The 25,836-nt window shown below is 56.7% G+C and overlaps 1 protein-coding gene and 2 long non-coding RNA genes across 4 annotated transcripts; 2 read left to right on the top strand and 1 right to left on the bottom strand.

Moving 5' to 3' along the window:
• Positions 1 to 45: 45 nt before the first annotated feature.
• On the top strand, positions 46 to 9,630 carry TMEM82 (transmembrane protein 82). Of its 2 annotated transcripts, XR_010923439.1 has the most exons (8): positions 46 to 498; positions 1,063 to 1,227; positions 1,301 to 1,373; positions 3,444 to 3,618; positions 4,625 to 5,033; positions 6,224 to 6,411; positions 6,671 to 7,141; positions 9,317 to 9,630. XR_010923439.1 is itself a non-coding variant. In XM_067566930.1 (7 exons), the coding sequence occupies exons 2-7, from the start codon at positions 1,140 to 1,142 to the stop codon at positions 6,770 to 6,772; spliced, it is 1,035 nt and encodes a 344-aa protein (XP_067423031.1). In that variant the 5' UTR covers positions 46 to 498; positions 1,063 to 1,139; the 3' UTR covers positions 6,773 to 7,298. The 2 variants fall into 2 exon arrangements, 1 of the variants encoding a protein (XP_067423031.1); XM_067566930.1 differs by lacking the exon at positions 9,317 to 9,630 and having other exon boundaries at positions 6,671 to 7,298.
• Positions 9,631 to 13,830: 4,200 nt separating this feature from the next.
• Positions 13,831 to 15,413, bottom strand: LOC137165619 (uncharacterized). Its single transcript, XR_010923438.1, has 2 exons — positions 15,107 to 15,413; positions 13,831 to 13,961 (listed from the first exon to the last, which is right to left on the bottom strand). It is a non-coding gene; the product is annotated as an uncharacterized lncRNA (long non-coding RNA).
• A 629-nt stretch (positions 15,414 to 16,042) lies between these two features.
• On the top strand, positions 16,043 to 25,704 carry LOC137165626 (uncharacterized). Its single transcript, XR_010923440.1, has 3 exons — positions 16,043 to 16,102; positions 24,071 to 24,186; positions 25,323 to 25,704. It is a non-coding gene; the product is annotated as an uncharacterized lncRNA (long non-coding RNA).
• The last annotated feature ends 132 nt before the right edge of the window (positions 25,705 to 25,836 follow it).

Genomic DNA, 25,836 nt, shown 5'->3' with positions numbered 1-25,836 from the left:
GCTGAGCAGGGGTCATTGTGGAAATACCCTCCCAGGGCAGAGAAAGGTTATATTAGACCAGTCACCCCTTCCATCCTGGGGCAGTGCCCTAGAATTATAGTAGATTAGGGCTGGAAGGGACCTCAGGCCGTCACCTAGTCCCACCCCTGCTCAAAGCAGGACCCACCCAACAACTTCATCTGCTGAACATAGATCCCACCTGGCTCGTTAGAAATACCCAGACAGAAAAGAGCTGAGAAAAGGCAGGGAGTAGGACAGCGAGCAGCTTTTCCTCTAGTTTCTCTCCCAGGTATCTTCTCCCAGCCTCACACCTCCATTGATTAGCTACACAGATGGGGACAGCATTAAAATCACTTTTTTTTCTTAAAGTTTTCTGCCCCTTGATGAGCACCAAACCCTGAGCTGATTTCAACCCAAAAGGGGTTTTTAAATCTGTTACTTTGCCCCATTCTGGCTGTTGCTGTTTCATGCTCTGAGGCTACAGAAGATGCTGGCATGGTCAGTTTCACTTTTGTTTCTTGTTGGTTTTCATGCACTAGTAACAATAATATCAAGTATTTAGGGAGTGTTTTCATCAGTGGGGCTGGAAGCGCTTTAGAAAGGAGGGAAGGGAAACTGAGGTACACAGCAGCAAAATAGCTTGCCCGACATCACTGGCTTTGCATTAGTAGCAGAACCAAGACCAGAACCCAGCCATTCCCCTGCATGTTTCCACTAGGCCAGGCTACTTTATGCTGGCAAAACATTGTTGTGGTCAGGTTGCAAAATCAGCTGGGCGAGTGCTTTGCACCAATCGAAATCTGTTCCTTGTCCTGTGAACTGGGCGACAGCTGGAGCCGTTTCTTTAGATGAACCCTTGTTCCGACCAGCCTGGCCACAGAACTAACTTGCCTGGGTCCCTTTAACACCCGTAGTTCAGGGAAACTTGTGAAGAGCTCGTCCGGCTCCTGCTGGGCTGTCCACTCCCCCGGCCTTCTCTGGCCAGCTGATTGCAGGCCGGGTGCATGGAGAATGATTTACCTAGCCCCCTCCGCGTGCCTCTTATCAATCTCCTCTCTGCAGACCTTTGAGACTGACATCAGCAGTGCAGGGCCCAGCTCCCCACACCTGATTCCAAGCGTGCCCTGAGCCGGTGAAAAATGCTCTGCTTTGAGTTCCTAGCCTCCTGGCTCCCCAGCTTCCCCAGCCTGGCTTGGGGTTCGACCCTCATGGACTCGCTCTTGCAAGGTGAGGTTGCGCCCTTTTCTGGCTCATCTCGTTGGCTTCCGGGAGACCCACACTGCTCGTTTCTCTCCTGCAGGGCTAATCGGCGCCTGTGCAGTCTCTGTCCTCTGCAGCCTGGTGAAGATTTATCTCTACATCCAGTGTCTGAAGTAAGTGGGGGAGGAATCCCTGGGCCCAGCAAAAATCATTCCCTGATCAGCTTTGATTTTCCTCCAAGCACCTGCGCCCTGCCCCTGGGTCCTGCCGCCCTTCCGGTGCCGCGGAGACGGGCAGACGAGGTGTGGTTAAGGACTCTGCAGCCTGGCATTAAAATCCAGGTGGGCTGCTGCTGGCTGGCCTGCAGTGTGACCGTCCTGGGCCGTCTGGAATGGCCGGTTCTGTTCCCGGGGGAGCTAACGGGCTCATGCCAGTCCCCTGAGATCCGAGCTGCCCCTGGGCCCCATGGAGGAGACTCTGTTGAGTCTCTAACTCGGTTACCTTGGGAAGAGCCTTGAATCTGATTGCTACGATTAACTGGCCTCTGGGGCTAGGCTGCCCTTCTGCAGCAGGAGGCTGGTGGGCAAGGCCCCCACACAGAGGGGGAAGGGTACACTTTACTGGGGCCCGGAGACCCTGGGGGGCCTGGCCCAGGGTGCAACCCCGTGTGTGTGTGTGTGAGAGAGGGGGCCTGTGTTACCAGTGTATCCTGGGCCCGAAAAAATTATGCTTCAGCCCTGCACACACCCACTGTTTACTAGCCTATAAAACACAGGCGTGACCTGCTTCGGGGCTGCCGTAGGCCCAGCTCACTGCCCACATCCCTCCATTCCCCCTCCACACCCCCATGTGCTGCTCTCCCGTCCCCTCCTCTTTCAGGGACTCCCTGCAATCCCCCCCACTCCTCCCTCATGCCAGGGGCTCTGTGTCCCCCCCCCCACCCCACCCCATAAAATTGTCTCCCTTTCTGCCTTGCATGCCAGGGGCTCTATGTATCCCCCCCATTTCCTAGCCCCCCCTCTCCCCCCGCCAGTGGCTCTGTGTGCTTCCCTTCCCCCCGGCCCATTGTTATTCCTTTCTGTGTGGGCGACTGGGTGTCAGCGTGTTAGTCTGTTGGGAGGCTGGGCGGAGCAGGGATTTGGGGGTGGGTGTTACGCTGGAAGGTATTACTGGCTGCCACCAACCAGTTCTTTGATCTAGAGAGAATTGCGGACCCAGGTCTGCCAGCCAGGCGCCATGGTCTCCATGTGCCCCCACCCTGGGCCCTTCTGGGTTTTCCCGAAATCCAAAGGGCTCTGCCCAGGGAACACTCCCTGGCGTTTTGGACCTGAGCGTGTTACAGGCGCACATTTAGGGTCTCTCTTGGCTCAGCCAATGAGTCCGATCAGGCATTTCCCAAAGGATCAGCTCTCTGGCTGGCCCCACGTCCTAAGACTGGCTCTGGGGGACGGCAGGGGCTAGGTACTAGTTACACCTGGGGGACGGGGGGGTAAGATGGCCCCCCCAAAAAAAAGGCTTTGTGCCCCACCCTGCAATGCATGGGCCTCTCTGCTGGCTGGGATGCTCCGTGTCGCTCTGAGGGGGACCCGCTAGTGCTGCTGTGGCGGGGAACTTGGTGTCTGTGGGTGGGTATGGGGGTGCGCTCCAGAGCCTGGCCTGCGCACAGAGAGAAGCAAGCACGGAGAGCTCTGGGCTGGGAGGTGACGCGATGGGAGAATAGGTGGGGGGCTGGGGTGGTAAAGAGTCTGGAGCTGGGTTTCTTCAGGTTTATTATTTCCTTCCCGGCGGAAGGGGCCTCTTGTGTGGCCAGAATTCTAGCGCCGCTGCCCGTCAGCCAAGGCAGGCAGAGCCAGTCCTGGGCAGCGGCTTTGCCTGGGTCTCTTGGATCAGACCCACGAGCCCAGCCGGTCTGTGAAGATCTGTGTCCTGCCGCTCGGTCATGAGAGTGCGGCGGTGAGGCCTGGCGTCCTTGGCTCAAGCTCCTCTCCCCAGAGGTGGCTGCACTTCATTGGGGCTGGATGTGGACGTTCCCACACTCCGGTATGGCATGGAGGGGCGAGTCACAAGAACCCGGCTGCAGGGCTGGGCCCTCAGTCCAGCTGCTCCATTTCTTTTGCGGGGAGGGGGTTGGAGGTCAGCCCGGGGCCCAGTCTTCCCCTAATGCAGCAGGAGGCAAGCGCCCAGCGCCCCGGGAACTGATCTTTAGACAGCTGTGCTCTGAGCCTGTCTCTCCCTGTTCCCAGCGACCCGGACAGGCAGAAGGAGAAGGAGGTCGTCCGCTCCCAATGGCCCCTGCTGGATCACGTGCACCTCTTCCTTCTGACGTGGATCTTCACGGTGGTCGGGTACCGCGTGGCTGCCTTGGTGGTGCTGGAGTTTTCCCTCAGGGCTGTGTCAATGCTGCTGTCCCTGAATAAGGTGATTATACAGGCATTACCCAGAGACAACAATCTGCAGGTGCTCTCTGTAGTCCTGTCTGAGCCATCATCAGGACAAGGAGGGTGGACTCTGGATGTAAAGTCTAGCGCACAGTAGTAAGAACTCCCGGCACGTATGTGGCAGTTTTATTCAGTAGATCTCAAAACGCTTCACTAAGGAGGGCTGTATCGTTTATCCCCATTTTACAGAAGGGGAAACTGAGGCACAGAGTAGGGTGGGGACTTGGCCAAGGTCAAACAGAGCTAGGACTAGAACCCGGGTCGCCTGAGTCCCAGTCTAGTGCTCTGCTCTCCGAGAACCATGCACGGTGTGGTCCTGTCTTCCACTTGCCTGTAATGTCTCTGCCCCGGAGGGTGTCCAGCTCTGGTTCAAGACCTGCCGAAGGGTGATCCAAACCCAGGGTGGGCTGGAGTCCATGAACACTGCCTGCACCTGGCCTGCGGTAGGCGCTGCAGAGCGGTCCCTTCCAGAGCTGAGCCGGATTCCTTCTCCAGCCCTTGCTGACCCGAGCCCCAGGAGACTAGAGGATTCACACACTGTCCTGCTGAGCGCCAACCTAGCCTCCAGGGCAGGGTGAGATGACACCAGATTAGAAGCGAGTGCAGGGTTTTGCACAGCGAGCTGTCCTGTGTCTGGGCTGCTGTGGGGGCGTGAGATCCTCCCAGGGTTGGGAGTTTTTACCCGTGGTCCTCCGCCACAAGGTCTTCAGCTCATCACACCTCAAGGCAGGGGGCTACGGCGTCCTAACGTGTCAGCCTGTGGCCGTGAGGGGTTATGAGTGGGGAACACAAGGGGAGACGAGCCATTATCTTAGTGATGGCGTAAGATTCTCAGCCCCAGCTGGGTGTCTGCTCCCTCTTCCGTTTGCCTTTGTGGTGAATTAAAACAACCGCTGACTTCTCGTCCCCATCGCGAGGAATGTGACCTTTGCCATCCCACTGGCGCGTAACTAACATGCTGCATCTCCGACGCCCGGCTTCCGCAGGGGGCGCACAGCAGCCAGTTGTACCTGTTGTGCCAATACTCCCTGGGGTGCGGCGTCTCCTGCAGCCTCAGTTACCTCTTGGAGGGGGCTCCCCACCGCACCTGCAACCTGCTGCTCAGCTTGGGCCTGGCCGGCCTGATCACCTGCTACGTCTGGAGGCTGGCCCGCCACGTCTGCACCATGTACGAGCTGCACAGCAAGGAGCGCTACTGCGGGGCCTGCATCTTCCTGCTCACCACCTGGCACGGCATCCCCGCCCTGCTCTGCAATGCCCTCAAGATCACCTTCGTGGTGGCTGACCTGGCCGCGGTCGCACTGATCAACAGGGATTTCCTCACCACCTCAGAGGCCATACGCTTCTGGACTCCGCTCACCATCTGCTACACCCTGCTGGTCATCTACATGCAAGGTGAGGTCCCCGGGGCAGCGCGGAAAATGGCTCCCAAAGCCCCGAGGGTTTTTTTTGACTAGATTTGTCTTGTGCACTTCCGGGCATGATGGGGGGGGACCCTTGGTCTTATTCACGGGGACTAAGTGCTAAAAATGGGATCTTTACAGCGGAGACCTCCCAGCAAGCTAGCCCAGCTGCTGGGTGCAGCACAGAGGGTGGAGCTGCCCACAAGGGTCTGGTCAGCCAGCGGGAGCATTCTGACGATGCGCTGCTCGTTCTGGGCGTCGTTGGTGGGGCGAGAGGGACTGTCTGGAGCCAGAAAGGAGCTGAATTCTCTCCTGCCGCTCGTGTAGTTTCAGCAGCGCGCAGGCACGTTTCTCTGGCTCTTAGTTTTGTCCTTGCAGTCAGGCTCTGTCTGGGGACTGGTCCCACCACCTTGATCCACAGACTCTAAGCCCAGAAGGGACCACTGGGAGCCTCTCGCTCGACCTCCTGCCTAGCACAGGCCATAGGACGCCAGCTCCTATGGTCCATTCTCCAGTTTCTGCCAAGGGCAGAGATCCAGACTGCTCCGGGTAGTGGCTCAAGGGCATGGTTTCCTGCAGCCCCTCCCTTGGATGGAGGCAGAACAGATGCCAGTTTGCTTTCCCGTGGCTGCAGTGGTTTCCATCTCGGGTGGACAGACGTGCACCAGATCGGGTCGAGCTCAGGCACAGAAATAGCAAAGTGGCCACGCTGGGGCCAGGCTAGTCACATGAAGACACTCCCACTGGGGACCCAAGGTACAGAGGTGAGGTGGCTAGCCCATCCCACCACGCGTGCCGCTGCAGCTGCTCTGCTATTTTTAGCACGCGCGTTCGATCAGAGCTAGTGTGGGTATGTCTGCCTGAGCTGGAAGTTTAGGGTGACAGGATGTCCTGATTTTTATAGGGACAGTCCCGATATTCGGGGCTTTTTCTTTTATAGGCGCCTATTACCCCCCACCCCGTCCTGATTTTTCACACTTGTGATCTGGGCACCCTATGGGAATTACGCCGCCAGTGCAGATACACCCAGTGCCAGCCGGTAACGTCTTAGAAAAGGACCATTTCTAAGCCATTTTCCTGGCCGTAACAGCCACCTAATGAGGCTGAAGCTACTTCCCAAGCCCAAAGGGAGGGTCAGGAATGGTTCACGCTGTGACCGCAGGATGGCTTTGTTCCTGGCAGAGGAGCAGAGGCAGAACCCCAGCGAGCAGATGGTCTATCAGACGGTATTTGTGAGGATGGGAGGTCTCCTCATCCTCCTAATGACCGTGGGCCGGTGGATGGACATCATGAACATCTTCATCTCGCTGGTGGGTGAGATCTGGTGCCTGGTTCGGGCAGGAGTCATGCTGGACATCTGCCGGACACAGGTGAGACTGCGCACATGCCCTGTGCGCATGGGGGAGACCAGACGCCCGAGCATCGCTGGCTGGTCTCCTGGGTTCCTTAGGGCAAATCCAGTCAGCGGAAGAGAGGGAGCAGCTTCCCGAGGGCGCTCGTGTCTGGGGGGTGGGCAAAGGCTGCGGAGCCCCGTGAGCGCTCGTGTAGTCCCCTCTGGGTGCAGGGTCTTGGCAGGAGAGGCAGTTCGCTGTGTAATTTTTTGAGGGGGGGGGGGTTGCTTCTCGGCAGGATTTTTCTCAAAGGTTCCCAGCACTCGGTTCCGGTTCCAGGCAGCCCCAGACTAGGCCTGAGGCCCGTGTCAGAAGATCCAGCTCGGCGACCACATCCTGACGTGGAGGGGCTGGCGCCGAGAGGGGCGGGGAGGCTTGCTCTGGTCCAGCGATGGCGAGAGAGGCAGAGCCCTGGCGACTGGGCCTGAAACGTGACGTTTTAAGCGCCAGGCTGGGCCGCTCTAATTCACACACAAAGCAAGCCAGACTCGGCGGGGGTCTGCCGAGGACGTTTTCACACGGACACTTGTTAACCTGGGACTGCGCGAACTACCTAGATGACTCTTTGTTCCCCTTGAACTCCCACCCCAAACACTGCGGTCAACGTGCACTGCTTCCTGGAAATGAGGAGGGCCCCCCATCACTTTCCGGGCTGCATCGCATGCTGGAGAATGGGAAACTGTTCCCCCACCATCCCGGGTGTTCAAAGGTATCACTTTCCTTCCTGCCTCTCCCCAGATCTTCTCTAGCCTGCACCAACCAACGGCCTAACGCGAGCTCCCTTGTGCCAGGAATTCTAGCATCTCCGGGCTTACGGCGCTCATTTCAGGAGCCAGCTGTCCCTGGATCAAGCCCCAAAGCCAAGTGTCTTGCCCTAATGAACTGGTTCATAATTAGGGCGGTTGTGGAGGTGGGGGGGGGGGGGCGGGGGAGAGGCAATGATGAACGGGGCGGCTAGGAGGAGCTTGGTCAAAGCCAGACCCGGTTGCTGCCGTCTGATTTTTTTTTTTTTTTTTTTTTTTTTTTTTTGAGGACCTGGGTGGAATGAGTTGGTGTCCAGCTGGACCCACGCCCAGGTGCCCCTATTGCCCAGGCCACAACCCCCATCAGCCCCCGGCTCAGCAGCTGCTAGAGAGTGGAGGGACGTGGAGCTTGCTCTCCCCGGGCAGCAGGGGAGACGGGCTGTGCTGCTCTGGCTGGGGGATGGAGGTCTGGGCCCCGGGCTGTTACTCAAGCCCCTACACACTGACTGTAATTATTGCCAGAAATAACCCTCCTCACCGGCTCTTTGTGCAGGTGGGGGCTCCCTCCGATGGCTCCACAGCAGCCTGCCCCTCCCTCCATCTTCTGCCCCCACGCTGCCCTCTGTCACTTCGTTCCCCTGGGCAGCTAACTGCGCTGGGGTCGCAGAGACATTCCTCGGCGTGGCTCTAACGGGGAGAATCTCTCGGGTGATGAGGCTGCAGCTGGGCTAGATACCTGGACAGCACAGGCTGGGCCCGCTGGGCTGGATCTCTGAACTGCCGCGTCCGTGTGAGGCTGGAGCTGCCCTGGAAAGTGGGGACAGTCCGGACCTCCTGCTCCAGTGCACCTTCCTGCTCCAGTGCACCTTCCTGCTACGGGCTTGCCTCATTGCCTGCCTCAGCGAGATGGGATCTACAGGGCCTGTGAAATGTTTGTGGTGCCTTGATGTCTTGGCTGGGAGAGAAGCTAAAATAAATCACCCTCTTCTCTTAAGGAGTTGAATTCAGTGGTGCTGGAGGGCTCCCTCTCCCCGTCTGGAAGGGCAATGGCACGTTAACCCAGGCCAGCATGATTTGCTCACACCGCCCCCAGTCCAAAGCTTGGCCCCCTCACGTTTCTCCAGCAGGGACCGAGGAGCTGCGAGACTTTGCCTGGCCCTAACGCCGCCAGCTGGGGAGCTCCGTGCCCTTCGCCAGCCCGTGCCAGGCCGCTGCAAAGGGGAACGCTGAGGCACAGCGAGCGTGTGAGCGTACCGGGAGCCGGGGCATTTCGCACTCGGGTGAAGCTCAGCACCGCTGCCGGGCGCTAGCCTGGGGAACTGAACTCCAGGCTCTTCCTGAGATTGTACCTTAGCCGCATGCCCCCCCTTCCTGTCCACGTAAGGATACGGTCACGCATGGGGGCCTGGCGGGGCAGGAGCCTCGAGAATGGGGCTTTCCAGGGGGTTCCCGCTGTAACTCCTAGCTGAGGCTGAGAACTAGCAATGTCTGAACCAGAGCACTAATAAACCCCTCGGACTTTCACACTGGCTGTGAATCGCTTCCGACCGCGAGGCGGGGTGCACGGCCTTTTGGGGGAGGAACTCCCCAGGACCCTGCCAAGTGGGGGGTCCTGCCAGGGGAGTTCCAGGTGGAGCAGGAGCGCTGAACGCTACGGGGCCAGAGGCAGGGGCGGCACAGGTGTGTGGAGACCGAAGCACTAGAGTCCTGCCCGGCTGCGCCCGAGTGGTTCGAGGTCCCGCTCGCTGTGGGACTCCGTCACAATCCCCCTCGCCCGCTTCTGAGCCGCCCACCAGCCGCTCTGCTGGAAATCACAGCTCCAGCAGGGCCGTGAGTCCTGGCCGGCCCGGGGGCAGCCCCCAGCTATCATTGCTGTGAGCCGCTGGCCTGGCTTTCTGGCAGATGCGGTGCAGAGATACAGGCCACGCAGCCGCCACTTGGTGTCACTGTGGCTATTCGCAAGAGCGAACCCGGGCACAAAGCGGGCGGAAAGCGCTCTTGAGTGTCCACAGGGAGCCAAGTACCTGATGCCAACGCGGAGCAGCAGCGCAGGGCCTGGGGGGCTCTCGCACGGGGAGGGGTAAGTGCCTACCATGCCAGGTTCCTTCCCAGGCAGCTGACACCTCCCTCCATCTCCCCAGAGGGCCGGCAGGAATCCCTGCTCTGACCCCAGACCGCCGGCATCCCAGACTCTCCTCCACGTCCCGGATCTCTGGCTAACCAGCCACCTCGCCCGCTGCAGATCAGGGCCGTGCCAGCGTACGGCTGACAGCACCGTTCCTTCGCCGACCCGCACGCTGCCTGGACATGTGCCTACACGGGAGGGTGCAGGCCGGGCAGGGTGACGGGCCTTAAAGGAGGAGACGGTCATTGTGACTGAAATGGTTCTGCTTTTATGTTCCTGGCGCCATTTGACTTTATATCCCCTGCCAGCTCATGGAGCAATGACAGGCCTCTGCACATAAACGGCATCTTGCATCTGAGGATCTCAAAGCACTTTATATAAGATATATCCCTGTCTTACTGGTGGGGAAACTGAGGCACAGGGCAATGCCATGACTTGCCCAAGTTCACACACGGCGTCTATGGCAGAGCTGGGGAGAGAATCCAGGTCTCCTGCATGCCGGTCTCCTGTTCTGACTCCTAGACTGATCCACTGGTGACATACAATGTCTTTTTTCTAACGGTCATAGATGGAGGAGGTGTGTTTGGATCTGGATCAGGCTCCAGGAGTGGTCCAGTGCTGAATCAGGGTGAGGGTCTGGGTTTGGATCCAAAGGATTTCTGGGATTGCTCTGGGATTTCTGAGAGTAGCCGGCGTCAGGGGCTGGCTATCACAGGGGAATGCTTCGAGGGAACTGGGCTGCACCTAGCGTTACCTGCAAGGCAAAGACGGGGCTGGTGTAGGCCAGAGGGGAGTGCATGAGTGGTTAACAGGCTGGTGGCCGGGAGCTGGCACCCAGTTGCCACGGGCAATGTTGCCTCGCTATAGACAGATAACAAGGGACTCACCGTCCTGGGGCCCGGAGAACCGTCACAAGAACCCCGCCGTAGGCTGGAAGGACGGCCCTTGTGGGTTGGGAGCTACCCTAGGATCTGAGACATGGGAAGAAGTCACATAGCCTCCCGGTGCCTCAGTTTCCCACCTGTGCAATGGGGATAATAGCCCTGCTCGGCCTCGCAGGGTGTGTCAGGAGAAATCCGTTAAACGGCGTGAGCGGCTCCACGTAAGTACCAGACATAGCTGGGGGGAGATGTTTACCTTTGGTGTTCGGCCAGGCCTACTTTCCCCATCTGAAAAACGGGGATCATTCCTGTCGTGCAGCGCCCCTGAGGGCTTTGTCATTCATGTTTGCCAGAGAGTTTTAACGATGAAACGTGTTTTGAGCACCACTACTGCAATGCAGCCACCTCTGGCGGGACCAGGGTGGCTCTTTAGCAGAGCACAGTAACCCTACAGATGTGTAAGATTAAAAGCTCTCCCTGCGTGCGAGCGCTACTGCTGGACAAGAAGGCATTAAGAATGGGGCCTCTTCTGTCCAAAGTATTTATAATCGCCACAGGAGCTGAGGGGGCCTCACATGCTTTTGCGTGTGTATCCTCACCCATCCCTGTGCGGCAGGGCTTTTATCCCCACTGCACAGCTGAGGAACTGAGGACCAGCCAGGCTAAGTGACTTGCCCAGGGGCACACGGGATGTCTGTGACAGGACAGGAGCAATACTATGGCCTAGGACCATCCTTCCTCCCACCCGGTCAGCCTCATCCTCCCTAAAACCACGCAGAGCAGCACAGAGGCTGGCAACCTTTTGGATTGTGACGCTGACCAAAAACAAAATAAAAAAGCCCGAGACAAGTTATCAAACTCTTTTGAAACCCCAAAGAAGGCAGCCGGGGTGCAAGGGTAGGCTGCAGGACTCCTGGGTTCTCTATATGGCTCTGCCACTGACTCTCTGTGTGACCTTGAGCAAATCACTTAACTGCTGGGGGTCTCAGCTGCGGTATTGATATGGAGGTGAGATCCACAGAAGGACTGTGCTGGAGCAGTGCTAAGGACCTGGCTCTAGTTGGAGCCCTAGACAGCAGGTCAGGTTAGTTCCTGTTTTTAGTGGCTGGCTTGTTTCCTGTGCCCCTCAGCGTGACCTCTCTCTGCTTTCCAAGTAGGGAGCCGAGCGGATGCAGACGGCGCAGCCCTTTCCGCTACTGCAGCGAAAGCTTTGGCACAGGTTCAAGTAAACTCCGCTCACACGGTGCAGGAAGCGCTTGCTCTTGCAGCCACTTGCCAGAAGTGCCACCGCGTTTATTTGCAGAAGGCTCTGAAATGGAAACTCCGTAAACCACCAGAGCAGAGCTGATCCCTGCGGTGACTGTGCTGTGGAAACAGATTTACACCCGGGACAGGCCGGCCTGCTGGTGTCAGTTTTAGCATTACTAATAATAATCGCTTGCTCTCAGAGAGCATTTGCATCAGCAGGTCTCAAAGGGCTTTACAAAGGAGGTCAGGATCACTGTGCCCATTTTACAGATCGGGAAATGGAAGCACAGATGGAAGTGACTTGACCAAGGTCACTCAGCAAGTCAGTGGCAGAGGTGGGAATAAAACCCAAAATGCTCCTGAGTCCTATGGCAGTGCTCTAACCACCAGTGTACACTACCACTGCCTAAAAAGTGTGAAATCTGAGCGCTCAGCACTTTTTTTTTAAATAGAAGCTTCGCTTTGCAGGTCATAACCTGATTCCAACAGTCAGAGCTTCACAAAAGCCACCATAGATCGCAAGAGCTGGCTCTGCTGTGTTTTCATCCATCGTGATGCTGGTACAATGGTTAAATAACAGCCTCTACGGAAACCCAAGGCTCCCCGACTCCTCAGCAGTTCAGCACCTCTTACAGCTGTAAGCACGCCACCTGCCAGTGGAGGCCAATTTCTGTAGAAAGATGGTGGGAGAAACTTCTCTCTGAAGCCCCCAGTTTGACAAGTTACCGCATAAAAAGGTAGCTCTTACTCTAGCGACCTGCTCCTTGCACACATCAGATGCGTAACTCCCTGTTTTATTTCTGTCGGCCCTGCAGGAGCCAGCAGGGTGCTGGGAAGGTGGGCTGGATTCTTGTCCTGGCTGTGCAGCAGCAAGTTCATTGCTTATTCAGTGCCCAAATTTAAATAAAATGTTTCGTTCAACTCACTACTAATTATTTTTTTACTTGCCAAAAAAATTCTCCTTTTTTGACCCAAAACAGGAATTTTTTTCCCCAGTAGCCAGTGAACCAAAAAGTCCATTGTTTGCCCCGTTCTACCTGTAGTGCCTTCTTTTCTCATGGGCTCTGGACCTGCTCCTGCTCCATCCCTGCAGAACAGAACCTGGGCTGTGATCCTGAACCAGCAGGTTTAGCAAGCTTCCCTTTGCTTCATCACTGGAGATCACCAGTCCCGTGGGAACTGGCTGCTCCCAACCAGACACAACTGATTCAGGCAGCCAGCGTCACCGAGCTGATTAATCTAGTGTCAACAGCTGATACAGTTCAGCTCCCTCCCAGCTGCATCCTGTCCAAACCCCTGCAAAGAAAACAGCTCAGTAGAGCCTACAGGAACAATGAGAAGTTGGGCAGGAGGAAGGAGAGCTGGGGGCCCATGCTGGGTCCACCTCAGCTACCACAAAGCAAGCCTATAGCCAGGTAGGCGGTGCTCTGAGCTGCCCCAGCATGAGAGAGCAGATCAGGGCACCCTGTGCACAGCACAGCCAGAGCTCAAGCGGGGTTTGGCTTTGGCGGTATCAGTGAACACCACTGTAAATGCAATTGCGGGCTCTTCACAAACACGCTCCTGGCTGTGGTTTGGAAGATTTGTTTGTGGAGAGGATGCACTAGCATTTGCTGTGTCAGCTCTATCTAGCTGAGGTGCTTATCTGACCCCCTGGCCATGGCTCTCAGTGCCCCAATCTGTAACGGACGTATCCTGTGAGGCACAGCCGGGCTATTATCCCCAGTGGGGGAACTGAAGCACAGAGAGACTAAGTGACTCTCCCAGGGTCACATGGGAAGTCTGTGGCAAAGCAGGGAGTCGAACCTGGCTCTCCCAAACCTTAGGCTACTGCTGTGACCACTGAACCATCCTTCCTTGTTAACTGAAATGAACCAGCAATCTGGGAAGTGGAGTTAAAAGAGCCAAAAACCTGTGTCCAGACTTGGCCGTTCTGAAGCTGAGGCCTGGTCTACTCGACACAGCTAGGCATCAGGCAGCTTACCTCAACCTAATGATGTCCGTGTCTACACTACAGCCTTCCTCCTGCCGACGAGAGTGCCCTACTACACCCACCGACTAATACGCAGGGTGGGGCGTGCTACAGCCAGGTGAGGCTGAGGGCGCCCAGGAGACCTCGCCTTTGTTTTAACCTTTCCCTTGCTCGCTGGCGGAGGCATGTTCTCCTTCCTGCCCGCACACTCCACGGGCCATGTCCGCTCAGTGGGGGCGGCAGCCGAGTGACGCAGGCAGCATGCTGGGTCTTGCGGGAGCGCGGCTGCCTCCAGCAGCTCAGAGGAAAAGGAGACAAAGAAACTAAACTCGGAGAGGAACCAGCTGCCTGAGTTCCCAAATCAGGGGCGCTAACCTCCGGGGCGGTCTGAGTGGGGTACGGTCAGGCATTAGGGCTTGTGGGTTTAAAAGGCCCCTGCTGCAGTGATGCTGTGCCTGGAGATACCGCCTTATCTCGTCCCCTTGTGCAGGCTTAGATGTGGCTGCTGGGTTTCCCCACGTCCTGGGATGTGGTTGTGGCGTAGCTGTCTGCTGGGCTATCTGAGGACAGAGGCAAACACTCCAGCAGCCTCCTCAGAGGGAAGCCCTGGGCTCACCCCCACCTCCATTCCCTGCCCCCCCCCCCTTATAACTGGGTCTTAAAGAGAGACTACTCTGGGGGGACGCTACAATTTGACCTCACTTAAAATGCTCCTGTGTCCGTTTGGTCTGAGGATCCCCCTCCTCGTGTCTGTCTAGCAGCCCAGCGTGTCTCTCACATCCTCATCTTGGGAAGGGCTACTGCAAACCTGGGGCCAAATCCAGCACTCCAGGCTCGGGCAAATCTCCCAGTGCTGTCAGAGGGGAGCTCGACTGTTTTATCCTCCCAGGCCAAGCCCGTCAGTCCTTGCTCAATCTGCTGGCAGCACAAGATCGAGCTGGTGGGGTGAGCCGCACTGCAGGAAGCTCCTGTGACTCCGGAGAGATGGTGCTTCTCATTCGTCAGTACAAAGGTAGCTGCTGAGACCCCGGCGGGCTGGTCACACACCAGCCTTCATCCGCCTCCCGGGGGGGTGAGGATGGCTGGGAGAGGGTCGTGTTTTTGGCATACACACATTCACCCACACACATCGGAGACTGCCCCAGAGCTGCTGTTTGTTCAGAGCAGGGAAGTGTTGATGGGCAGCTCTGCGGGGGGACGCGCTGATAACCCCAAGAAAGGGGGGAGGGAGGGTTTATTATCCTTGTATTGAATTAACGTAATCAAAATTTCCAAGGGTCCCAAATGCTGCCCTGCAGCCAGCCTAGTCCGGGCAAACTGGACCAGAGTGCCGCTCCATTACCCATTCGTCTCCTCCTCCTCCTCCTCAGACAGCTCTCCACCCACGCCCTCCCATCCTGGGTGGTTCTGGGCTGTTGTACCACGCTTATCGCCATAGGGCCCGAGCACCTCAATATCGTGCTCCAGACAGCTCTCCGTCTCCGCCTCGGCATCGTTGCATGCAGTGCTGCTTTATGAGTAGCATGTGCTAGACAATGGTCCCCCTGGAGCAGCCCTTCACTGACTTCCTGCTAATTCACCCTTCGTCACCTTCCCTGGCTTCCAGTCCATCCCTAACCACCTCTTCCACCACCCTCTCTCGGCTTCCCTTTCCTGCCCATCTGCAGATCTCGTTTAAAGCTGTCCCTATTGGTTGGCGACGTACCTCTCCATGGACTCGCTCAACTTTCCCGTGAGCCTCTGCAGCTAGGGTCCTTCTTCCTTGGGCTACTCCTTCCATCTGGATTGGTCCCCCTCCCGGCCTTTTCCCCGAGTCACTTCCCGTGGGCTGCCCTCTAACCTTTTTGGGCGCTGTGTGTTGTTGATGCTAGGATAATGTCTTGTCCGGCTAATCCAGTGTCATTGGAGATGCACTGCCCATTCCAGATCAGAACAAGGGTCCCTCGAGTCCAACACCTCACCTGCAAGAGCGGCTGATACCTCATGGAACTCGACACAGGCTTTGTGGTGTAAACTCGGCCTAAGTCACTTCCTCATAGACTGAAACAAGCCTGCTTAAAATGGAAATCCGTGTCTACACAGCCTCTGGCACGGCCTGCACTGAACTGGTTTCAAATCACATCTTAAATGGAAGTGATGCAACTTTCTGAGGTAGATTTTTTTCCGGGGGGGGTGAGAAGCTCCTGCACCCCCCCCCCCCCCTCCAGGCTAAGTTACAGCCCTGGGGGCTCGCCTGGGACGTTTTCTTTCCCAGTCTCTGTCCAGCCCAGGCATGACCCCCCCGCCAACACCCCTGCCCCCCAGCCCTGCGGCTTTGCAAATACCGCGGTGCAGCAGCCCCGGGGCTTTGCCAGGAAACGGAGCCGAAGAGCGGAACAAAGGAGCCAGGCGGAGCGGGCGCCCGGGGGGCGGAGGCACGCGCCGCGGGGGGGCAGGTGAAGGACGGGCCGGGCGCGACTCCCCCCCGCGCGGGGCGGCGGCTCCTGGGTTCCCCTTTTATGGTAAAGCGGCGGCAGGGGGGCAGGACGGGGCGGTGATGTCAGGGGGGCGGCTCCGCTCCCCCGGCCCTCCTGCGGGGCGGGCGGGGCGGGGCGGGGCGCTATAGGGACCGCGGGCAGCATTGCACCGGGCGCGGCGCGGCGCAGCGCAGGGACCGGCACCGGGGAGCGGGACTGCGGGGAGCCACCGCCGGCCGGCCCAGGTAACGGGGGGCAGCGGGGGCCGGGCGGGGCGCTGCTGCTGCTGCTGCTGCTCACACGCCTGCCTCCAGCCTCCCGGCCCCGGGGAGCCGCCCCTGGAGCCGCCCGGCACCGGGACCCGGCAGGGCCAGGGAGCGTCTCCTCTGCCGGGCGGGGCGGGCGGCTGCCGGAGGGTTCAGTTCCAGGGGCTCGCTGGGACCCCCCGCCCGGCTCGGTTTGTTTGGGGAGCAGCTGGTCCGGCCCTTTGTCTCGCAGCAGCCGGGGCATCTCCCCCGGCCGGGGCTGCTGCAGCGAGCGGGATGGAGGGTGCAAGGGGGGCGCGTCTGTGGGGCGGGGCACAGCAAAGGGGGAGAGGGGGCTGTCTGTGGGGCGGGGCACAGCACAAGGGGGGAGGGGGCTGTCTGGGGCGGGGTACAGCAAAAGGGGGAGGGGGGCTGTCTGTGGGGCGGGGTACAGCAAAAGGGGCGCTGTCTGTGGGGCGGGGCACAGCAAAAGGGGGGGAGGGGCGCTGTCTGTGGGGCGGATTACAGCAAAGGGGGGGAAGGGGGGGGCTGTCTGTGGGGCGGGGCACAGCAAAAGGGGGGGAGGGGGGCTGTCTGTGGGGCGGCGCACAGCAAGGGGTGCTGTCTGTGGGGCGGGGTACAGCAAAAGGGGGGAGGGGGCTGTCTCTGGGGCGGCGCACAGCAAGGGGCGCTGTCTGTGGGGCGGGGTACAGCCAAAGGGGGGGAAGGGGGGGCTGTCTGTGGGGCGGGGCACAGCGAAGGGGGGGCTGTCTGTGGGGCGGATTACAGCAAAGGGGGGGAAGGGGGGGGCTGTCTGTGGGGCGGGGCACAGCAAAGGGGGGGCTGTCTCCATCTGGCGGGTCTCTCCGGCAGGAGGTGCTGCAGGAGCGATGGGGCAGTGCCCGGTGTGGGGAGCTCGCAGCTGCCCCCGGCCCAGCCTCTCCCAGCAGCAGCCGTGGGCAGTGCTTGGGTGCAGCTCCCGGCCAGTCCAGTCCATTTGCCCCCAGCCCGCTGCAGGGAGGCCGAGGTCGGAGCCATCCGTAATCCCTGGGGCGTGCTGGGACCTGGGACGGCTGCTTTCAGTGCATCCTTAGGTGAGCTGGCCCCTGCCCCGGGGAGCTCACAGCTGTGCGGGTGCCAGCCTGTCCCACAGGAGGCCCTGGAGGGGTTGCAGGAGGGGCGCAGGCTGGGGCGCGGTTCTCCGCTGAACCCGGACAGAAACCCGTTGCCAGCCTCTCGCCCAAAGGTGCTTGGCAAATGAGCCAGGCCTCGCTGCGCCCGCTGAGGGAGACGCTAGTCCCATTTTGCAGCTGGGGGGAACCAACGGGGAGAAGAGACGTTAAATTCCTTCCTGAAGGGGATGCGGCGAGTTAGCGTCAGCAGGGGGAATGGGGCCGAGGAGTCCCTGACTCCCAGTCCCCTGCGCTAACCACTAGACCTGCTGCTGGGAGTGTTGTGAAGTGTGAGCCAAAGGCGGGCATTAGCTCACAGGGCCCACGCAGCTCAGCATGGCTGTACGTGCTAGGAACTGACAACCGGACAGGCTGCAGGGGATCAAAAGCCCCCGTTGTGCTGGGGTAACTGCTCCTGGTGCACACCTGGCAGGCGAGTGGACAGGAGACAGGCTTCCTTCCAAGGCCAGAAGGACCCCCGCAGAGCCGCTCTCCTGCCGGTGAAGCCTCCAAATGGAAGACTCTCCTCTGTTGTTAATCGGGAGCTTCCGCGGGGTGGGAGACCTTTACCACGTCCGCCCACGGCGTTAGGCCCCATCCAAACAGCAGCAGCAGTGAGCTCACAGGCTGGGCTCTGGGGGCTCCCTCCATCCTTTAAGGGGGCTGATAATCTCCTCCTGCGTGCGGCACGCCTGCCTGGCTGGTCTCGGATTCCCCCAGGAGGGAGAGGGGGAGGCTGCGTGCAGCGTGAGGAAGCTGCGTGGTCTGCAATGAAGCACAAAGAGGAATGTAAGACGCACGTGGTTCAAATTAGGCCCTGACGTTTGCTGTGGTGCCCTGCGTGCTCTCTCCAGCCAGCCGAGGTGTTCAGTGGCCAAGGGGGCAACTTGGCTCGTTAGGCAGAAATCTGATGGCCACCGAGGCTAAGGTTTGAGCAGTTGGGTGGATGCTGGCTGTGAGATAGTCATCAATAACCGCAGTTTGCAGGAACCTCACCCTTCTTTCCGCACCTTACTCATGCGCTTTGTCACAGGAGCCTGCAACACACAACTACTGTGTATCTAATCTCTAGATAAGATATTTTATCTGGCCCTCACTGCCATGGTATCGGAGCACCTCCCAGTCTTTAAGGGACTTATCTTCCCTCACCCCTGGGTGGCAGGGCAGGGCTGTTATCCCCATTGTACAGATGGGGAACTGAGGCACAGACCCTCCAAGATATTTAGACGCCGAGCTCCTACTGACTTGCCCATGGTCACATAGGCAGTCTGTAGCAGAGCAAGGAATTGAGCGCTGGTCTCTAAGTCCCAGGCTAGTACCCTAACCACTGGACCATCTTTCCTCTCTGAATTGTGGGGTGGGGGGATGAATTATGCCCCCCGTACCTCTCCTGTGCACATGGTATGTCCCCTGTGGAGTGCTGGGATTCCAGCAGCAGCGTGGTTGGACTGGAGGGATTCAGGCGAAGGACTCGGGGTGGGTCTGTTCCCAGCTGCACACAGACTCTCGGCCGCCCTGATGCTATGGTGAGGGGTGCCAATATGAGAACCTGGGCAGACAGACTGTGTGGGCCAGTGGTTGTTTGTAACGTTGGGGATCACAAGCACACAGGCCTGCCCCAGCCTGCTAGGACGTTAAGTTGCATTGACTGAGCACAGGTGTTATTCGTGATACCAGTGGGGATGGGGACACAGGCCCTTTCTGCTCGAGTTGCAGGGGCTATGTCAATATTACCGGAGGAGCCGATTACGTTCAGGCAAAACCTGCAGTGTATAAATGCCAGGTGCAGTTTTGGCCCCTGGGGGCTGGGCTGGGCTGGGCTGGGCGGTGTTTAGACAAGGTTCCAGATAAAGTGGTTTCTAAGGTACCTTGGCCAGTCAGGAAGGGAGGAGCCAAACAAGGTTAAAAAGAGCTTTAAAATCCAGTCTCCATCCTGTGTCCTTGGCGCTCGGTCTGAGTGGGCGTACAGTACTATCATTATCACCAAAAGATGCTGCAGATGGTGGCTGGGCTGAGCCGAGTTTACAGTCTCTGCTTTCTCCAGGCTTTCTGCCTCTCACATACGCAGGCTCCAAAATCAACATCCAATATCTGCTGCATTTGCAACCCCGTCAGCCCACGCAGCCTGCCACGTGCCTTGAGCGGTCCCGCCATTGTTTGTAGTTCTTTCTTACATTACCAGGGCTTAATTGCGCCTTCCACGGAGTCTGAAAGATGCGGTGCACAGCTGCTGACTTTCACAAGCTCTGATTGGCAGCCATGAGCACCTTCCAGCATAACACCCAGAACAGCTCTTTATAAATATTGGCTGCAGCAGCTGGTTGTAACAGGGCTTGTCTGCGTACACATTTGAACCAAGATGGCTAGTTTGTTCGTAAATAACCTCTGTAATTATTTCAGTGCACGTCTCTGTGTGGACACTCTTATTCTAGAGTAAGAACATCCTGATTTGATTCAATTTAAGTAATTTTTTTAACCATTTAAAGTTCAAAGTGATATAGGACAGTCCTAGTCCAGTGTCCACACACAGACGTGCTCAGCTGTAATTAAAGGGGCAAATTACAACCAAATTACTATTTTGGTTTCCAGTTATGTGTAGATCAGCCCTCAGAGTTTTCATGTAGATGTGAGAACGTTACACCAGTTTAATTTGAATTGGTTTTTAAACCAACTCTGATGCAACCCCCTGGGGAGGCACTTATTTGGGGTTGATTGCTAAGGAATCTCCAAGTCATCCCGCAGGGCCAAGCGTCTGGGAAAGGATCACTTGCTCGTTATCGCCTTCAGCATGATCTGTGTATCAGGACCCTTCCCAATCCCCCTGGCTCACGCTGTTCGGAAGGGAATCTCTTGCCGGAGACCCTAGAGGTTGGGCTGGAGATGTGTGAGCGCCAGGTGCGAGCTCACAACCCGCTCTGTGCCCCAAGGGAAACGTTCCCCTCCGATGGTGAAGCGAGCGCCATTTCTTTTGTACACTTGGCTGCTGGCGCGCCTCATGGCAGGGTCGATCCTCAGAGTCACGGAGCATGCATGGGACCAGGCCCCGTGTGCGCAGCTGGGGTGTTAGCGTCATCCTGTATTGCTTGGTAGCGGAGCGACAGCTGTAGCTGGGAGGCACCTGTCTGTATGTGCATCTGCCCTGTCCTGCATCAAAAACAAATCTGGAAACATCAGCACGTTCTGTAAAATGGATTTTTTGGTTTGTTTTCCAGTGACCCCCCAGTGCTGCGAGCCATCAGTTCTCGTTGCTTTCAGCAGGAGCCGCAGGCAGCCAGGGTGGGGCCCACACAAAGGTGAAGGCCCCAACTTTCAAACACATCCAGCGACTCTTGGTGCTTCACTTCTGGGGTACCTGACTTGAGGCACCATGGGGCTGGTTTTCAGAGGTGCTGAGCACCCAGCCCTCCGGCGAAAGCTAATGGGCATGCCTCTGAAAAATCCGGCCCAAGGTGTCCCCTTTTGGGCACCTGGAATCAGTAGCTACCCTAGAAAACCTTGCCAAAGTGGTTTACCAAAGCTGCAGTGAGACAGCTGGGATTAGAACTGAGTTCCTGTCTCCCAGTCCTGTGCACAGGCCAGTCAGATGGGAGGAGGGGAGCAGCAGAATGGTCATTAGGTGGAACGTCATATCCCGGGGTCCGGGCTCAAGCCTGAGTCTGCACCCAGGCTTATCCTGGAATGTAGCTATACCCTCAGTGGAGGGTTCACCTATTCGACAGTGATGCAGCTGACTCCCAAGAAAAGCGTGGTTGTGCCGTGCTAGGATCAAAGTACCTGGCAGCATCCAAGTGGAGCTGTCTGCACAGCTGTCTGCATCTGTCAAGCAGAGAGTCACTTCCCCAGCGTTTCAGGAAATGTGTGTGTATCCTTCTTAAGAAATTCAACTTAATCATTTCCCCCTGAGAGAAATTCCTGTGGCATGCGAATAAAAACACATTGTGGCCTGAATTCCCTTCCCACACCTCCCAGTTTCAGGGAAGAGAGGAGAAGGCGTGTTTGTTTCCAAGGGGAGGAGTTCAATGGGCATGTTTGCTCCCTTGCTTTTAAACGGGTTTTTACTGAGCCAAGAAGAAGGGCATTTGGCTTTTAAAAAGTCCCTGGATTACGTTGTGACTAAAAACACACACGCTGGATGTGTGAGTGTTGTGGTTTTCTTCAAATAAATCTGAAAAAGCCTTTATCATCTCTGGATCATTTACTAAACTCTGGGAGGCTGGTAATTATTCTGCAGAGCACCCTTTGCGAGCGGTCTTTAAGTAGGAGCATAACTTACATCCACTTTAAGACCCCTTTACTGCCGGCAAGCAGTGTAAAAGGATTTTGCTGTCAGTAAGAATCAAATCTGGGGTGCCCAGAATGGGACATTGATTTTCCGAGGTGTTGACCATCAGCAACTTCCAGTGACTCAGACGCTCTGGAAATTGGGTAAGAAGCATCTGAAGTTGAGTAACCGGAATTGGGGGGATCTTTGAAAATTCAGGCCTCTGAAACTAGAGAGGAGCCAAACCTGGAACCCAGCTTGCATCCCTGTCCCTTTGGAATGTCAGTGTGGGCGTTTGGATTCAAATCCTTGGACCCACGCCCTCTCTCATCATCTGGCGTCCAGCTTGGAGCCAAAGAGGCCCATTTGCTAGTTATGGCTCGGGACTGCAGTCCACCCGGGAATGACTTCCGCCCAGGAGGATGGAGGTCTCATGAGGTCGGCTGTCCATGGGAGAGGGCTGCTGTTGTAGGCTGGGTTGTGTCAGCTGCTGAGGTGGTCTGTGCCACTGAGCATGAACCTGACCCATAGCCTCTATTAGGCTAGCATGGATTTGGACTCTGCCCCTCTTCTGTGGGCCTGGTCCTTTCCCCTCCCACTACCAGATGGCCTCCACCTCCGCCTTCACAGTTTGCTCCTCCCAGCTCTCCTGGCCGGGTCAGGGAGTTCAGATGGAGAGCTCCACAATGGCCCTGTGCATCTTTACCCAGGGAGGGTGTGTGGTCTAGCGGTTAGAGCAGGGGCCTGGCAAGGAGGCTTCCTGAGTTTCAATTCCAGCCCTGTGGCTGGCTGCAGTGTGGTCTTGCCCAACTCACATCCCCCTCTGTGGGCCTCAGTTTCCCCATCTGTAAAAGGTGAAAAATACATTCCGACTTCCCAGGGCTGGGCAGGAGGGAGACCTAATGAATGAATGTGTGTGAAAGGATGTGAGATTCTCCAGTGAGAGAAGCCAAGAACGTACATACCCTTATCGGTTTAGTTACACCTACTTACTTAGACGCTTGGTCCTGCAAACACAGAGTAATGCACATGTCAGCGTTCATGGAGACGCTTCACACGAGTTCAGTTACTCGGGCCTGTAAGTGTTTGCAGGATGGGCGACCTACCCCCTCCAGAAAGCTGCTCGGCTCTAAGGTCCCAGTCCACCCATCCTGACTCCAGTTCATCCTGCTGACTGATGTCAATCGTGCCAGTCTCAACAGCTCTTCCGCACGTGCAGGCGAGGGGGAGGGGAACTATGTTGTCTTGGGGGTTTTTTTCTTTCGAGTGAAAATAAAGGAAGGGAAACATGAGAGATGATCTTAAAAACTAAACAGTGATGGACACAGGGCTTGTTTAAAGCCCCTGAAAGGATCTGAGTGCGGAACACGGGCCTCCTGTGATGGCTCTGTACTACGCAGGGCTTGCACATGCATGGCTCTGCAGCACGGGGTCACCTGGTGCTCGCAGGCTCTCCTGGCATGGTAAGAGGGGAGGAGGGAGATTCTGGCTTAAAGGGACACGATGCAGATAAACAGTCAAAGCTTTGAAACGACGTGACAATTCCTGAGCTGACTTGGACTAGAATCAGCCCCCTCTGGCCCGGCCCGAGCTCCACGCCTTGGAGCCATCCGTTAACTAACACTGATCCAAAAACCCCAGTTTATTTTCCATCCTTGAGGCCGCTGGTCTGTTTTTCTGCGCTTGGCTCTGCTTGGAGCAGTGCGCGAGCCATGCCTGCTCAGCGTAGCGCCGCCTTTCATCAGGCCTCCGAAGCTTAACGCGCCTGCGACAGCCTTGGCTAAGAGAGTCTTTCTGCTCGGGCATCGGAGGTTCATGCGTGGAGGTCCCAGATTCCGTTGTATTTAAGTCCCCACCACCACCATTTGTTTTTAACATTAGAAAGTCTATTTATGTCAAACTGAGAAATCTCCAGGATGGCTGGAGGAGGAGTGAAATACTGACATTGGAAGTGTGAAGAAAGTGAAAGCCGAGCAGTTTAGAAGATAGCGGACTTTTAATAAGACCCTTTAAAACACTATTTTTGCTAACACCTATTTCACATAAATGACCAGTTAACATTTTGGAGAAAGGAAGCCTTGGTTAAAGATAGGATCCCTCCACTCCTCGAATTAAACGCCAGCCTTTGAGATGTCCAACAGATCCTCCAGAGCAAAGCAGTTCAAGTCTTTATTTTTATTTTTCCATCATAAATCAAGGAAAAATTTCTAATTAAAAACATTTTTGTAAGTTATCGAGATGTCCCACCTACTCCCCTAGTTTATTGAAATAAATCAATCCTGTCAAGATTATAATTCTCTTTATACAGAATGGAAGTACCTGAGTATCCCTTTAATTCTGAATTCCCCAGCTACTGATGGTTTAAGTCAAGGGATGTCATCCATTTTGAAATAGGATTCTAGAAGAAGCCTCTTTCTTTAACATTTGGTCCATCTCTTCTGAGGCAGCTTAGATAGTTCATAAACATCAGGACTGGGATTTCTGTTCCCATCTCCCCAGCACTGATTATAACTAGATGTGCCTTTTCCCTGACAGACTCTGTTCTGGACTGATCACAGCGGCTTCTGACATCACTGCTTTTAGTCCCTGCTGGGAAGTCAGCTGCTTCAGGAGAAGGACTTCGCAGACTTGTCAGAGGAAAGTAAAACTTGGTAAGAAACTAACAATGTATTTCAAATTCCTGCCCGGTGTGGTGAGCGGAACATCCGTCTGGGCAGGCTAAGGTGGCTAGCTGTGTTTCTGAAATATGGGGCCCAGATTCTGGCCCCGGCTCTGGCTGCCTTGGCCCACTCCAGCCATGCAAAGCAGAGGGAAAGCGAGCAGAACCAGGTACCTCGGTGTTCACCTTGACTACTGGCAAGTCACTGGCTCTCCGTCTTCCGTCTCCATGTTAATGATGCCATACAAGAGGTACAAGGTGGTCTTATGAGACTCTGCATTTCCCTAGTGCTTGTCACTGGGGATCGCAAAGCCCTGAACAAAAAACCACTAATGAATTAAGCCTCACAGATCTGTCTCCATGAGATGGGTAAGTATCATTCCCTGGTTTTATATATGGGGAAACTGAGGCATAGATGGGTGGGGGCAGGAGGAAGGGACTTGCCCAAGGTCACAGAGAGAGTCCAGAGCTGGGAAGGCATCCTGGGTTTTAGCCCTGGGCCTCTCCTGCCTCTCTCTTGTTCATCAGGTTTTGCTGCTCAGGTGAAAAGTGCAAAGTCCCCAACTGCCAACTCCGCTCCTGGTGCAGTGCTCAGCTTCGGGGGCCCCGCTTGTGCTCCTGAAGGTCACCGGAAGAGGAGGCTTGTGTGGGTCAAAGAGCTCGTACGCTGTGCCAGCCTTTCATCCCGCCGCCCGCCCACGCTTCTGTCTTCCAGGGGCGGATGTGGTGGCTGAATTTCCTTTGCACCCCGAGTACTGCACCGCTGGACACCTGTGTCTCCAGAGCAGTGGGTACCTATAAGGTTCGCCCAGCATGAGACACGTTCCCCTCCCCCTTCTGCGCACTGGCTGTATCCGTGCACTGAATTCACCCTGGCTGATAAATCAGTTTGCCTGAGCACAGGGCCTCCCCAGGCTGCCATGGCTCTGTCTTCCCCTCCCAGCACACAGCCTCACTGGTTGTAGTTGCCCCTGATTAGATGCAATGGCTTGTCCTCTCATGAACGCAGGGGGCTTGGTTTCCAGTACAGCGTGCAAGCGGGATTTAGCCAAACGGCTTCCTACAACGGCAGTGGTTTTATCCCCAAATACTGTGCTGAAAAGCTCACCGTGGACGTTTCTTCTGCAGCCCCTGCCAAGTGAGGAAGTTGCTAGGTCTCTCGGTAATTTACAGCAACATGGGACTAGTCTAGTCGAAGAGCCGTCTGCCACCCCACCTCTCACCAGGGACTCTGAGGTTGGCAGGACTGGAGATGCTGGCTCTCAGGGCAATGTTGCTGTAGATGTCAAGACCCCACCACTTGAGAATGCTTCCCTCGTCAATGGGAGCCGGAGAACCTCAGTACCATCCTTCTGAACAGGGCTAAGAACTTGTGTCCCTTTTGGGATGGCAGCATGGTTCAGTGCGCTGGGAATCAGCAGACCTGGATTCTGTTCCTTGCTCTGACACTGACCTGTAGATCAGTATCCTCATCTCCATTTTACAGGTGGGGAAACTGAGGTGCAGGGCACGAGGGAGCTGCTAGAAAATGGGTGTAGAGCCCTGCTTTAATGACCAACCTTCCTTCTCAGCACTAACAACTCTCTGTAGAGAAGGGAGAACGGGACAGTGAGGAATGTGGTCTTTGCACCTTCAGCAACAG

This window comes from Emydura macquarii, unplaced genomic scaffold (genome assembly GCF_026122565.2).
Source record: "Emydura macquarii macquarii isolate MOO-44397 ecotype Brisbane River unplaced genomic scaffold, CSIRO-AGI_Emac_v2 contig_2768, whole genome shotgun sequence".
Lineage (NCBI taxonomy): Eukaryota > Metazoa > Chordata > Testudines > Chelidae > Emydura > Emydura macquarii.
The sequence above is the reverse complement of the archived record's forward strand: the minus strand, read 5'-3'. Positions and strand labels throughout refer to the sequence as shown.